The 14,892-nt window shown below is 40.7% G+C and overlaps 1 protein-coding gene across 1 annotated transcript in view; it reads left to right on the top strand.

Moving 5' to 3' along the window:
- The window catches only part of LOC124722210 (dynein axonemal intermediate chain 3-like), a gene marked incomplete at its 5' end in the record, with an annotated part of 287,800 nt that overhangs the window by 120,357 nt on the left and 152,551 nt on the right, over window positions 1-14,892 (top strand). Inside the window, one exon of the mRNA XM_047247406.1 lies at window positions 10,237-10,416. Coding sequence (XP_047103362.1) covers window positions 10,237-10,416 — 180 coding nt within the window. The remainder of the gene's footprint in view (window positions 1-10,236; window positions 10,417-14,892) is intronic.

The raw sequence follows: 14,892 nt of genomic DNA, 5'->3' as shown, positions 1-14,892 counted from the left end.
TGGATAGTTTGTGGAAAAAATTGCCCACACAGCATGCGTCATTGCCTCTAAATTATTTGTGGTTTTCCTGATAGCTCTCTCATAAAATAACTGAAGAGAATCAATTTCTTTCAGAGTAAGCCTGCCTTTTCCTCCTAGTGGTTTCCCATCCTCAAGTACTTCACCTTTCTTCTCTTTCACCAAACGACGAAGCCTACCACCAAGTATCTTTTGCATGTGACTAACACATTCCAACTTCTCTATTGTTGTATTGTACGGATTTTTATCTGTTACAGCTTTGAACGACGAGGAGTCCCCGTCACCAAGGTATTTAGTATATGTAACACCACACTGGTCCTCAGATCTGGAGAACATTCTCACAACTGCAGCATCCTCCATGCTCACACTTCAGCCACTATAATTTTTAGAGCATGTTACTGCATGCTTTTCTTGCCACAGTTTCTCGCTGTCTTCATTGTTCGACATTTTCCTTGTTGCACACTGGTGGCAGTATTTAGACATAATTTCTACATCTAAAACTTTACCTGAGTCAATACCAATAACAGATGTAACTCCATACGGAGATGTGTGACCCCTTTTCATCCAGGTCCCATCTAAAGACACACACAGGTTAGTAACATTTGTCATGAATATCTACCCCAGGATCTATTTCTTTTTGGGTTATTTCCACCAATTCCTCCACTGCGTTATTCACAGAAACTTTGGCAGTATCGCATAAAGCATCAGACATTTCTTTATTAATTTTTTCAAATCTTGCACAAGGTGGAGGCATGTTCAGAAAACCACACAATAAATTACCTCCTTCCCTGCCCTGTCCAAGGCATCTCAGAGCATATGCTAACCTAAAATTGCTTTCATAGGTGCCAGTATCAGTTTTTTTGGAGGAGGAATATGAAAATTCATAGCCACGCGAATTGCAAACTAATTTAAAATCACAAGCTATTCCCACTCTTTTTTCTTCAACAACAATAATCCATCCTGTATTTTTACAGCTAACACATGAACGTGAAAACCTTATCGCCTGGCAGAGAAGCTCTAAATCAAAAAGTCTGAATCCAGTAGAATCCATATTAACATCATTCACGCATCTGTACAATTCTCCTGTCCCAAGTTTCGACGCTGAAGCTGAGAGCTTGTGTTCTTCATTTCGAGCTGCTTCCTCTCATTTGTTGGTAAACCGATTTCCACGAAACCTCCGTTTCCTAAACACAGTTTTTCCGCCACCCATTATGCATAAAACTTCCACGTAAAGGTCTGCGAATTCAACCTTCCACCTACGAATATGTGTTAATATCGTCAAAACGTAAATAAACCACATGCAAGAAATTTTTCAGGCATAGATATTGATGTCAGGCAGAGATATAGATGTCAGTCAAAGACATCGGAAGAAAATAGCCTTCACACTGACAAAAACTCCGCTGAAGCAAGCAGTTTCCCAAATGTCGGAAGAGGTGGGAGTAGCCGCCAGTGCAGAGTTAATCTTTTTAACAATTTAAGAGCATTTCTAAAGCTGCTGTCACGATAAAATTCACACACAACATAGATTAAACTGTGTATATCAAGAAAATAATATTTTTTAAAAAACGATTTCTTGGGCCAAAATCCATTACATTCCCCCTTAAAAGCATAGCACGTTGAAGTTCGTCCTAAATTTCGAACTTCTGTAATACTTCGCCAATCGTGGGGATTTGCGTTATTTTAAATCTGGCATGCTGTTTTCGCTACTTCGTCACTTGTGTTCTAACCCGTTTGTGTATCATGGGGGATCAATACCATCTCATTAATTTATTTAGTTTATATCCCTCAGCTGCCGTCAGTACTATTCCTTTGAATTTAAAACGCTTACTTGTTGTTAGTCAGACTCGAAGGAGCGGAGACTGTCTCTTAGAAAAATGTCAAGTGTATTTTATCTGCTTTTTTGAATAGATCTATGTAGCGGTTATTTTTGGTGGGTTTGGATGTTACAGTATTCACTCTAGCTACATGAACCTTGTGGTCACTACTCCCTGTATCTGTCATGATCCTTATTTGATCAGGATTATTTGTTGCTAAGAGTTCAAGTATGTTTTTACAAACATTTACACTTCAATTGGGTTCCTGCACCAGCTGTTCAAAATAATTTTCTGAGGAGGCATTCAGTGCGATTTCGGACGACGTTTTATGCCTACCACCGACTTTAAACATGTATTTTGTCCAACATATCTAGGGTAGATTGAAGTCACCACCAACTACAATCGTATGAGTGGGGTTCCTATTTGACACTCAATTTCTGTATCATCTGAGTCGGGGGGTCGGTTACAGGAACCAATTATTAATTTATTCTGGTTGTCAGGTATAACCTCTACCTATACTAACTGACCCGAACTATCTACTTCAATTTCATTACAAGGTAAACTACCTCCAACAGCAAAAAACCCTCCATCACCAAGTGTATTTAGCCTTTCTGAGCTAGGTTAGGTCCTTTGTAAAAATTTCTGCTGAACTTATTTCCGGTTTTAGCCAGCGTTCCATACCTACAACGATTTGAGATTCAGTACTTTCTATTAGCGCTTGGACCTCTGGTTCTTTTCCAAGACAGCTACGACAGTTTACAATTACAATATTGAACGTTCCTATATCCACCCTGTTCCTTTGTTCATCCCGCACCGTTTGAAACTGAAGCCCTTTCTGCACATTCCCAAGATCCTCTAACCTAAAAAGCTGCCCAGCCCCCCCCCCCCCCTACCAGACCCCTCTCCTATGTAGCGGCTTCCTGTGTATAGTGGACCCCCCCCCCCCCTTATGGTGCAAGTCGAGGAATCTACAACCTATACCATCACAGAACGTCTGAGCCTCTGATTCAGACCCTCCCCTCAGATCTGTACCAAAGGACCGCAGTTGGTTCTGCCAACGATACTCCAGATGGTGAACTCTGCCTTCATCTTGCAAGTAAGACTGACAGTCTTTACTACTTCATCTAGCTGCCCAAAACCAGGGAGAATCTCTTCTGATCCAGAGTGGCACATATCGTTAGTACCAGCATGAGACACCAGCTGCAGTTGGCACCCTGTGCTCTTCATGGCATCCAGAAGCACCCATTTCACATATGGAATGAATCCTCCTATTATGCACACAGAGTGCACATTGGATTCCTTCCCCGCTATATCCCTAAGGGGCACCACTACGAACCTAACGTTAGAGTTTGCAACTACCAGAAATCCCATCCTCTGTGAGTGCCCAGACCTTGCAGGCCAAGGGGATTCCTCTGGTAGAGGGCGAGCGACTTCATGTGGCCCAAGGACTTCGTCAGCCACAGATAGTGCCCGAAACCTGTTCGTCAGACCAACCGGTCTTATTTCTTTGGGAAATCTTTTGCTGCCAGCTACACCTCGGAACTACCTCTCACCAGACCATGGGTGAAGGACCAACCTCAGTTCGGGCAGTACACGGTGCGGCCACAGAAATGGACAGGGTGGGGAGCACTTGAGCCATGCTGGACGTCCTTAGGATCACCCCATCTGGCCCCCCACAGCGATGACCCTTGACAACAGTCTTAAGCTGCATGGCTGAAGCCAATGCCACCTGGGGCTGTGAGCAAAGGGTCAGCAACTCAGCTCGCATCTGAACACAGCAGTCATAGTTCCTATCCATACTCAAGACAGCCTGATAAATACACAGACATGAACGAAATATAAGAGTTGAAGCTAAAGAACACTAACGAAATTTAAAATAAGTCATCTCTTATGGGAAGCTGTGTCAACTCACAGCACTTGTAAATGTTATTTGCAAACTAAGTGTGTACTCGCCGCTTTTATCTGCAGCCTGAAGGCGGGTCCTCTCTCACTGACGCTCAAAATGACACTGATGTGGTCTAACCAAAAAAGAAAAAAAAAAAGAAAAACAAAGAACTGTGCGATATGAGGGGCAATATAAACGTCAATACAAGTGGGGGTACTTTACACTACACTGCTGTTAAAACGAAAGATTGTGTCTAGCAAGCACGCAAACACACAATAAATATTTTTAAAAAGACTTAACTAGTATTCATCCAGGTCGCTCCTGCCTGAAGCTCGTAAATATAATTCTTAAACAAACGATGTACTCGCCTTTATCTGCAGCAGGAACGCAGGTCTTCTCTCACTGATGGTCTAACTGACACTGATTATGCATCTCTGTCACTCTGTCAGTTGTCACAATGTTGTCAAAACAGACATTATACTCAAACCTCATGTTATTTGTTGTATGTCAATGATACTTTAACTTATAGACACGAGTATAATATATTCCAGAGCAGATGTGGATGGCAAGCTGCCAATGGTAGTAGGTTGGGAGACATACACTCTTTTTAAATTCTTGTATACTTTCGTTTGTTTGCAGCTCAGCTTTATGCATCACATAATTATCAGTTGTATCATTCTAAAATTTCATAAAGATGAGGTAGCTAGTATGAGCAAGTTAATCGCATTCTGGTGATGGCGATTGAATACCTTCTTGTAAGATAGATAAGGGTAGGTGGGGAAGGGCATGGGACAAATATTCTTTTAACTTTTCAGCAGCCAGAGGGGATTATAGCTTCACCCGTAGACGCTAATTATAAATGGCATTCACATTATTCGCACTTCTAACGAGCGGTTTAACATGCACACCTATCTCTTTGCAGCATTTGAAACTTAGGATTCTGCTGCACTGACTGAAGGTGAGACTCTTATAACTGATCGATAACGAAATGTGAGCAGTTTGCGGAACAACAAGAAACGAACATCCTTTGCAAGGGTTAGCACAGTAGTCCAATACCGTTAGCAACCGTTAGCAGGTTTTAAGATCTTTGCCAGCAGCTGTTAAATTCCCCTGTGTTTTAATCACTTCATTGAAACTCCTCACTTACACATCCATGACGAGTGAAGAACGGACATACGACAACACAGCAGCTCCTTTTTTTGTGAAATATTACTTTGTAAGTTCTACACGTATTGACAGCTGCTCAGAATTACTAAAAATTGTGCTCAAATGATCAGGGATGATAATATTCAATCTCTCAGCCCATCAGTAACTTCACTATCTTCAACGAACGCTACTGATTTTGCTGAATTGTAATTCGTAATGATCAAATATTGTCAACACATGCAATAAAATGCTGTAGCTTCTTCTGTACAGAAATAGAAGGCCTTTTAATCTAAAATTGTATGGTGAATTAATTCCCAACTCTCAATTTTACTTACCTTAAAGTTGTTACGAGCATTTCCACCGGTTGAATACAATTCCTCAGACTAGTATTTTTCTGTTGTATATGATTTTTCAGCAGATTGTGCAGTTCGTCGAATGACGATACTGACACCCTAAAATAACTGAAAAACGTTTCTTCATCGTTTCTTAACTCGGGAAACAAAGTGTAGAAGGCTCCAACTTCCTCTCTCCTTTCATTAATCGGATGAACCCACATAAGTCTATTTTTTCGCTTCCTCTTCAATTGACGATATAACAATAATGCAAGAAGTTGTTCTCTATTCATGTTGTACACAACACTATTTATAATATGATAAAACGACAATTAAATAGACACTTGTTGCACAGTGGTCAGTGATCGACTGATGTGGCATCGGTATTTTTACCGTTCAGAGTGTAACGCTACATTTATTTTAGAGCAGTGACGATAAAAATTTCGATCGGACAAAAACGCCAAGTGTTTTCCCGGCCTAAATGTGTGTCATTAAACCATGAAAAATTCACTATACTTAGTTTAGAACCCAAAAGAGATTTACACTCAATATACACAAACTGTATGAAGACTTGCAAATAAAAAAGTTGCTAGTGCCAGAAGAGTGTAAGTATAAACAGATGAAGAGGTTCGCAGTATTTCATTATTGAGGTTATGCTTCTTAATAATTTCAGTAAATTAGTTGAGAAGACCGTACCGCAAAACTGCTGAAAGAACTTCGCAAATCTTTATTTACCTAGCAAAACTAGTGAGACATAACTCACTTGAAAATTAAAAAAAGTTGTTATACTTTAGTTATACTTCACTTATTTTTATTCCTATAATATTTTGGGATAACTTCTCAAGCTAAGTTAATTTTTTAGTACCAAAATATGTAATATAAATTATTCGTTGTGTGAGTTAAAGAACACCATGCAATAATTTATTCGAAGAACAGAGTACAATAACTAATGCTTCTCAGTATATTTAAATATTAATTAAATGATACGACTTAAAAGAGTTAAAGTCCAGGATGCTGCCCATTATCCAGTAACATGCATGTGCAGTAACGTACTAGGGACTTTAACAAGTTTAGCTCCGAATAAAGAAGAGTTTAAGAGAAGCCTAATGGACTTATTAGTGTCAACTCCTTCTACTCCATTAAGGAACTTTCTAGCAATGCATTGTTAACAATATTTTATTACATGAGTTCAGCTCAGTAATGAGAATTTTATAGGCAAGTCTCTTAAACTGCCTTTCTTTACGACGCTTGACTGCAATGGCTAAGGAATCATGCACATTTTTTACCTATCCCTCATCCTCTAGTCTCGATTTATTTAGGGTAAATGGAAATACATTAGCATATTAACTCTTTCGTAACAATCCCACTTCTCTGGCTCCCTCTACAATTCTCATCACCTCTCAATCAATCTAGCAGCAAGGTCAACTGCAGTAAACAGATAGGTCGTGACTTGCAGCTCACTAATGAAGTATCAAAAAAGTCTGAGTCCTGGGGTGTCTACTCAGGAGCCAATGGACACACAAAACAAACAGTAGACATAATATTAAGTGCTCAGTCTACATCCTGTAGTTGTAAGTAAAGTAAACATCAAGTTAATCTACAAGCTCTGTTATGAGACACTACTTATCTCAAAATAAATAATTAAGCAGACAGTTATATCTTTTTCATTTCGTTGTAGCCACTGGAGATACTTATAACAATTACCGTAAATGAAACATGTTTGATTAAAATCAATAATACAAATTAAGTTCCAAGAGATGAGTAAATGTTAATCTTGTGTTGAAGATAAAAGGCATTTTTATTTTGTATGAGACATGTGAAGTAAATTTCTTAAACATTATGGCCACAGTCATTGCATACAATATTGTGTCTTTTCGTTCCTAGAAGATATGATCCGAAACCAACTCACAGCGATGGTCTAATATTCAGCTACTTCGCTCATTAATTCTTTCTTCTAATTTTTTTATGATGGTGTAAGTTTTTCTCTCACATGCCATATTCTTACTACACAACACGATCACTGAATTGGTTGGTTCTTAATGATATCACAGACTTGGAACCAGAAACTGAATAATCATATAACTGCTTTACTGGATGGAATCAGCTTCTGATTCACTACTAACAGACCAATTATCAAAGTAAATAAAACAAAATATATTCGTTTTATCACAAACCATTCTGCTGCGGTTGAAATTTTACTCTCTAACAGTTTTGATGTCACAAGTGAAGGGAAGAACATCGGATTTCTTGGATTAAATACACGCTGGAAGTCGTTATTGAAGGAACATTTCCATATCTCTTTCAGACTATGGATGTTACTACCTTCACGATAAGAATATTGTCCAATGTTGTCGTATCACGTTAAAATTACACTACTGGCCATTAAAATTGCTACACCACGAAGATGACGTGCTACAGACGCGAAATTTAACCGACAAGAAGAAGATGCTGTGATATGCAAATGATTAGCTTTTCAGAGCATACACACAAGGTTGGCACCAGTGGCGACATCCGCAGCGTGCTGACATGAGGAAAGTTTCCAACCGATTTCTCATACACAAACAGCAGTTGACCGGCGTTACCTGCTGAAACGTTGTTGTGATGCCTCGTCTAAGGGGGAGAAATGCGTACCATCACGTTTCCGACTTTGATAAAGATCGGATTGTAGCCTACCGCGATTGCGGTTTATCGTATCGCGACATTGCTGCTCGCGTTCGTCGAGATCCAATGACTGTTAGCAGAATATGGAATCGGTGGGTTCAGGAGGGTAATACGGAACGTCGTGCTGGATCCCAACGGCCTCGTATCAGTAGCAGTCGAGATGGCAGGCATCTTATCCGGATGGCTGTAACGGAACGTGCAGCCACGTCTCGATCCCTGAGTCAACAGATGAGGACGTTTGCAATACAACAACCATCTGCACGAACAGTTCGACGACGTTTGCAGCAGCATGGACTATCAGCTCGGAGACCATGGCTGCGGTTACCCTTGACGCTGCATCACAGACAGGAGCGCCTGCGATTGTGTACTCAACGACGAACCTGGGTGCACGAATGGCAAAACGTCATTTTTTCGGATGAATCCAGGTTCTGTTTACAGCATCATGATGTTCGCATCCGTGTTTGGCGACATCGCGGTGAACGCAAACTGGAAGCGTGTATTCGTCATCGCCATACTGGCGTATCACCCGGCGTGATGGTATGTGGTGCCATTGGTTACACGTCTCGGTCACCTCTTGTTCGCATTGACGGCACTTTGAACCGTGGACGTTACATTTCAGATGTGTTACGACCCGTGGCTCTATCCTTCATTCGATCCCTGCGAAACCCTACATTTCAGCAGGATAATGCACTACCGCATGTTGCAGGTCCTGTACGGGCCTTTCTGGATACAGAAAATGTTCGACTGCTGCCCTGGCCAGCACATTCTCCATATCTCTCACCAATTGAAAACATCTGGTCAATGGTGGCCGAGAACTGGCTCGTCACAATACGCCAGTCACTACTCTTGGTGAACTGTGGTATCGTGTTGAAGCTGCATGGGCAGCTGTACCTGTACGCGCCATCCAAGCTCTGTTTGACTCAATGCCCAGGCGTATCAAGGCCGTTATTACGGCCAGAGGTGGTTGTTCTGGCTACTGATTTCTCAGGATCTATGAACCCAAATTGCGTGAAAATGTAATGACATGTCAGTTCTAGTATAATATGTTTGTCCAATGAATACCCGCTTATCATCTGCTTTTGTTATTGGTGTAGCAGTTTTAATGGCCAGTAGTGTAGTTTACTTTGCATACTTTTATTATCTGGCACAGGATAATTTTTTGAAGAAATTCTGTTCAATCGCATAGGATATTTTACTGCATAGGCCTGTAATGCGGGGCATACGCGGTCTATCATAAAGCTAGAGTAAGCTTTCATTTAATAAGCTGACAATTCTGCTATTAATTGAACAGTACATCTTTTCCCTCGTGTGTTTGTCTTTGTCAACATAATCTTGTCTGTACTGAACATCTGCATTCTCGGTATAGAATTGGTGATATCGTTTTGGCCAATAACAAAATATATTTGAGAGAAAAAGTAACCTGTCCAAATATCAATGAAGATGAAGAAAAAATGTAGTGTCAGTGAAATTTTGTGACATGTCGGTTTTCTGTATTGCTTTAGCGGACTCTTCTTAGTCCGCGACCTGTCCAATGCCTAAAATTCTGCCCGCGCAACGCAAACATACAATACTAGTGGGCGGACACGAGACAGAAAACCCATTTTATGTGCGGAGCAGATTGTTTGTTCACAAAAGTTAGCGTCTCTGTACATCATGCGCTTTAACCGTGCTCAAGCAAGATTTAAAGGAACTTAGAGCAAATTGTGTACATTACAGTCCAAAATAAAGACTTTTCTCTATTAAAATTTATAGTATTGAAGGATAATTCTGAAAAGACAATTCAGCCAATTCACTTGATCCAGTGTTTCATGATTCAGTCTCTATGTTCACATGCCCACTGCACTCATAACTGATGATTTCGTTGGCTTAAGACGGTTACAAGAACTACTCGCCTGCTAGACAGCCCTGTTTGCAACCAAGTGTGATGAATGGTTTGATACGAAACCTTGAGTCTTACTCCATATTGATCAATACTCCCAGATGCGCCACATAACGCCTTCTCTAGTTTGCAAAGCGCACAGGATTCTTGTAAGAACGTTCTGAGAGATGAACATACAACTATTTGACACCTCGTTACAGCTGTAAGGCCTCCCATTCATTTTCCATTGTTACTAATGACGCCAGCAAGTACAGTCTCGTCGTTTACGCTGATACCCCTTGCTAGCTTCTGTATCTTCACTATCTGCTGTTTGTTAACGAGGCATAAATCAGCATCTTCGCCATTCTTTGATCTAACCCGATATAGAATTGGTGATATTGTTCTGGTTGACAAAATATATATTTCAGACAAAGCGTAAACTGTCAAAATATGAATGAACATGAAGAAAAAATATAATATCAGTGAAATTAAGTGATATGTCGTTTTTCTTTATTGTTTCAGCTGACTCTTCTTAGTCCTCGACCTGTCCAGTGCCTAAAATTCTGCCCGCACAACGCAGACATACTTGTAGGCGGACTTACCAATGGACAGATAGTTATATGGGACCTTACGGAGAATCTAAGACGGATAGAAGGAGAACTTGATACATCAGAGTGGCGCGCAGTGGAAAGAACGTCTTTAGTAAGCACTTCAAAGTGTTTCTTACATACACCTTTAAACTAGTTCGTAGCACTGGTGAAATGCTTACGTTTTAAACAGTCAGATGCTAGATTCGTAGCGGCTACCCCACGCGGTCTAAACGCGTCTTGTCACGGTTCGTGCGGCTCCCCCCCCCCCCCCCCCCCCCCCCCCCGTCGGAGGTTCGAGTCCTCCCTCGGGCATGGGTGTGTGTGTCGTCCTTAGGGTAAGTTAGTATAAGTTAGATTAAGTAGTGTGTAAGCTTAGGGACCGATGACCTCAGCAGTTTGGTCCCATAAGACCTTACCACAAATTTCCAATTTTCCTAAATTCGTAGATACTGTTTCTGTGACTTTATATCCTCCAGATTTCTTATCTGCCGCAGATACATTATTTTGCTACTTCAACACATAAGAAGTGAGACTGCTCGCGTGTTCTTACACTCCATGTACACCCTGTGTACAAGACCTGGCAGGAAACAGACAAGATGGATGGTGTAAATCGGAACCTTACCAGGTATATTGAAGCAGTAGTGGTCGCTTTCAACATAGTACCCATTCAGAGTCCACACACATCTACAGTTCTTCCCCACCACCGCTAAAATCTTTCTGAATGTTGTCTTTCATGAGTCCCCTCAGTAGTTGGAACGGCTTCCCTTCCTGCAGAGCACAAGAACACATTGGTAGTAAAGTGCTCAAGCACTACTGCAAATCAGACATGTTTCCATGAAGTGTCACAGTGTGAGGATGTAGTTGGAGGCCGAAAAACGGTCACGCAGCAGTACAACCCGATAAACAGCTGTACGAACCGTCTCGCTCCGTTTGTGTCGGGGCTCTACTGACGTCGAGAATCTTCTTTGAGAATCGCTAACAAATGTAGCACGACACGACTACCAAAGAACTATCGTCTGTGATGTAAAGAAAAGAGCAATGACATGGCTCCATTTTTAAAAACGTATTTCTGCGAAAGTCACGTGTGTTAATTAAATGAGGCGACGCAGATGCTGTTATGTAAATTAACTGGTACTGATGTTTCTAGGCACACCGGTTTATATCAGTTTTAAAAGCATAGGGGGGTCATAAGGGCGCCCATACTCGGGGCTTTGGAGTACGTTTCCAGTTGCTGCGTCATTTCAATTGCACATTGTGATGCAGCTATTATTCGCATCTCAGCAAAACCGTCTCTACTGGAGACCCGGAATATGTACTCTCTTCTGACAATGCGCACTTTCGTTGAGCAGTAGTCTTGGTGCGGGACGTCATGTGTAACTTACTTTCTGAAGTTCCTAAGCGTATACTGGCATAACTCATTTATTTACTTAAGAGCATGATTTTTCTAGTTCCTTTGTTTCACCCGTTACTCTACCATGTTAATGAAATTAATTATCAATACTGTTCGCTGAAATATTTGTCCATTTCGTACACGCACGATGCATAAATAACAATGAGTGCTATACAATCATCTCAGCATGATGACTGGTTTTATCTACTAGATTAGCTGTTCAACCTGGGTTTCTGTGTTATTTTCTTAAGTAATACTTTCAGCCTTATTAAGGAATATTAATTTATTTTACAGAAAGGACTAAGCAGCTGGAAGAAGAAAGCAAAAGAAGGAATAAGTATGTACCCTACAGCAGTTTCTTTCCCTACCGTGTCCCACAAGGACTGCGTCACTGATCTACAATGGATAGCGCCTACATTACAGGTACAGTTCGACAGTATCCGTAGAACGGTAGCTGCGTCTTTTCTGTTTTTGTTTCCGATGCCACTGGCGAAATTTTCCTCATTATGTAGGACAATGTTTGATCTATGGAACTTAGTTGGTGGACGCAATATTTCGTCATATAAGTATCTCTTAAATACCTTGAGAAGAGTACTCGGTAGACTTAAATGCTACTGAAAATATTTGGAATTCGCTTAGAGGACACCTCCCACAATCGTTCCTCGGTTGTTCGTATACAGTCCCGCTGCATCCAACCTAAGGACATCACACAACACCCAGTCATCACGAAGCAGAGAAAAACCCTGACCCCGCCGAGAATACACAGTGGGAATCCAAGGTTTATGACATGCGATCTACCTTGTATGTTAAAATTTAGTTATTGAAAGATAGTAGAACTGTAATTTGTATATAATAAGTTGGTCAGTTTCGAGACGTGTAATGTCACAAAGACTAAATTTTGTGGATGATACAAAGAATCTGTTATATAACACATAACTGAAGTATATAATAATTCTGTAATGGATAAAAGCTCTGTACTACAGACTCCAGAGCGAAGAGGATATTGACAGTGTGAAAAGACCAAGCTGGCATTAGAGCGGGATACAGAACAGTTAAGCAGAGGCAGTTCATTCACAAAACACATTTATAACACCCTATGAGCCCTGTGCTATCAGGGGCCCTGCAGCCACACTGACCTGACATTTTGAGGAAAATTAACAGTTAGCATTTTTCACTGAATGTAATAACTGCTTACGATTAAGTCCGTATGGTTAGCAGTATCTTCAAAGCAGTGGAAATGCTATATCACTGACATAAAATTGCAGTCATTTTCGTACGTTAAATACATTCCATGTAATTATACTTTATCGAACCAAATGTGTCGTGTTACAAATTAGAACAAGAGTTCTATTTACATGTTCGCTTCCTCTCTGATGAGCTGAGCATTATTACGAACTTGCATCACAGTTTTATCGATTGAAATTGTTTGCTTTGCATTGTTAACAAAGTTCTCCTGAAAGTTGTTTGTTGAAATACTCTCTTACCAAACGATGTACGCTGCTAAGCGAGTCAGCTGGACGACCAAAATACCCCCAAAGCCTAACAGCTACCCGTTTGAATTAATGTTAGGGATAATCTAGCTGTTTTTAAGATCCTGTTTTAAATTCCATTCACTAATTTAAGTTCAGCCACAGTGTGGCTTACCGTATGTATATTCACCGTGTTTCAACGCATTTCTGTGAAGTTTTCATGCGTGCTTTAAAGTTTAACCCATTCCGATACTCCAGAGCGCTCATTTGCTCTCACCAAATGTCCCAACGGTAGATTTTCAGCTTCCACCGCTAAGTACAATGTAGATCATTCTCTCCAAATCGGAGTGTTGCGACGTTTTACTACATGGTCTAGTCCTTTGGACTATGTCGCGAAATTTTGCTCTATCCAAACGTATAAACTTTATAATTTTATAATACGACGCATTTTACTTTTTTTTATATTCGAATAAAGCCACTATGGACTAAGATTTAGAACCAATATTATGTTCCGTTTTTAGCTTTTGTTCGACAGTCAGCTTTGCTGTCCTGCCAGTATCTCTTGCACTCATCACTCAGTGTCTTCTTCCGGTCTTCAGACAGAGTCCCCTTCAACTTTTGACTTCTTCTCCCAGCTTAAAACCCGGCAGTTTTTACCGTTTGTCTAAATTCATTCCTATACACGATTTTGTTTCTGAAACACCGATCTCTGAGATCTTTGTCACATTAATGGAAAAATCCTAAACGTTTTCCCTTTGCCCTTATGAAATTCCAAGTTTTCTTTGTTAGACGATCATCGGACATTCTGAAGACGTGTGCGTAGAGCACAACCTATTCTTTTTAATCGATGGTGTTACTGGTTCTACCTTTCTGTATAGACCCTCATCTGATCTAAAAAATTATGTAGCCATTGATCAATTTGTTGCCTAAAATCTTCCTTAATATCTTGCGTTCTCTTTTGACTAATATATCGACTAGTCCCCATCTATTCATAGTGAAAGTCACCGAGGCATATAATCATTATACTTAGACAAACGTACCATAACGCCTTAATTGGCTCCAGTGCTCAGCGGCTTCTTATTATAGAAGTTTTTCGTCAGATGATGTGCTCGGTTCAGTTTGGGAATTCTAAAAATGATTGATTCCTATTCTAAACCATTCTGTTAGATTATCTGTCCTGAGTATCTTAATTTGTTTATACGATTAATCTTTCTTTGGTTTAAAATCATCTGTTCTGGTCCGTCAATCCACAAAGCTTTATGGTCGCTGGGTTAGTATTGCTGGCAAACATGGCTGGGTTATCCGCAAAGTCCAAACAATGAACGTACAGGCGCTTCAGTTTGGGCCCTAGTGTGAACCGCTCTTCAATTTCCTCTTCTTCTCTCAGTGTCTTCTTCCATTCCTGAATAATCTATTCCGTAACAATTAAAAGGAAGTGGAGACAGTCAAAAAAATGGTTCAAATGCCTCTGAGCACTATGGGACTCAACTGCTGAGGTCATTAGTCGCCTAGAACTTAGAACTAGTTAAACCTAACTAACCTAAGGACATCACAAACATCCATGCCCGAGGCAGGATTCGAACCTGCGACCGTAGCGGTCTTGCGGTTCCAGACTGCAGCGCCTTTAACCGCACGGCCACTTCGGCCGGCTGGAGACAGTCCATCACCTTTTCTGGTGCCAGTTTTCATTTCAAAGGGGTCCGATATCTCGCCAATAGTGAATTTTGAA

Source organism: Schistocerca piceifrons, chromosome X (genome assembly GCF_021461385.2).
Source record: "Schistocerca piceifrons isolate TAMUIC-IGC-003096 chromosome X, iqSchPice1.1, whole genome shotgun sequence".
NCBI lineage: Eukaryota > Metazoa > Arthropoda > Insecta > Orthoptera > Acrididae > Schistocerca > Schistocerca piceifrons.
The sequence above is the reverse complement of the archived record's forward strand: the minus strand, read 5'-3'. Positions and strand labels throughout refer to the sequence as shown.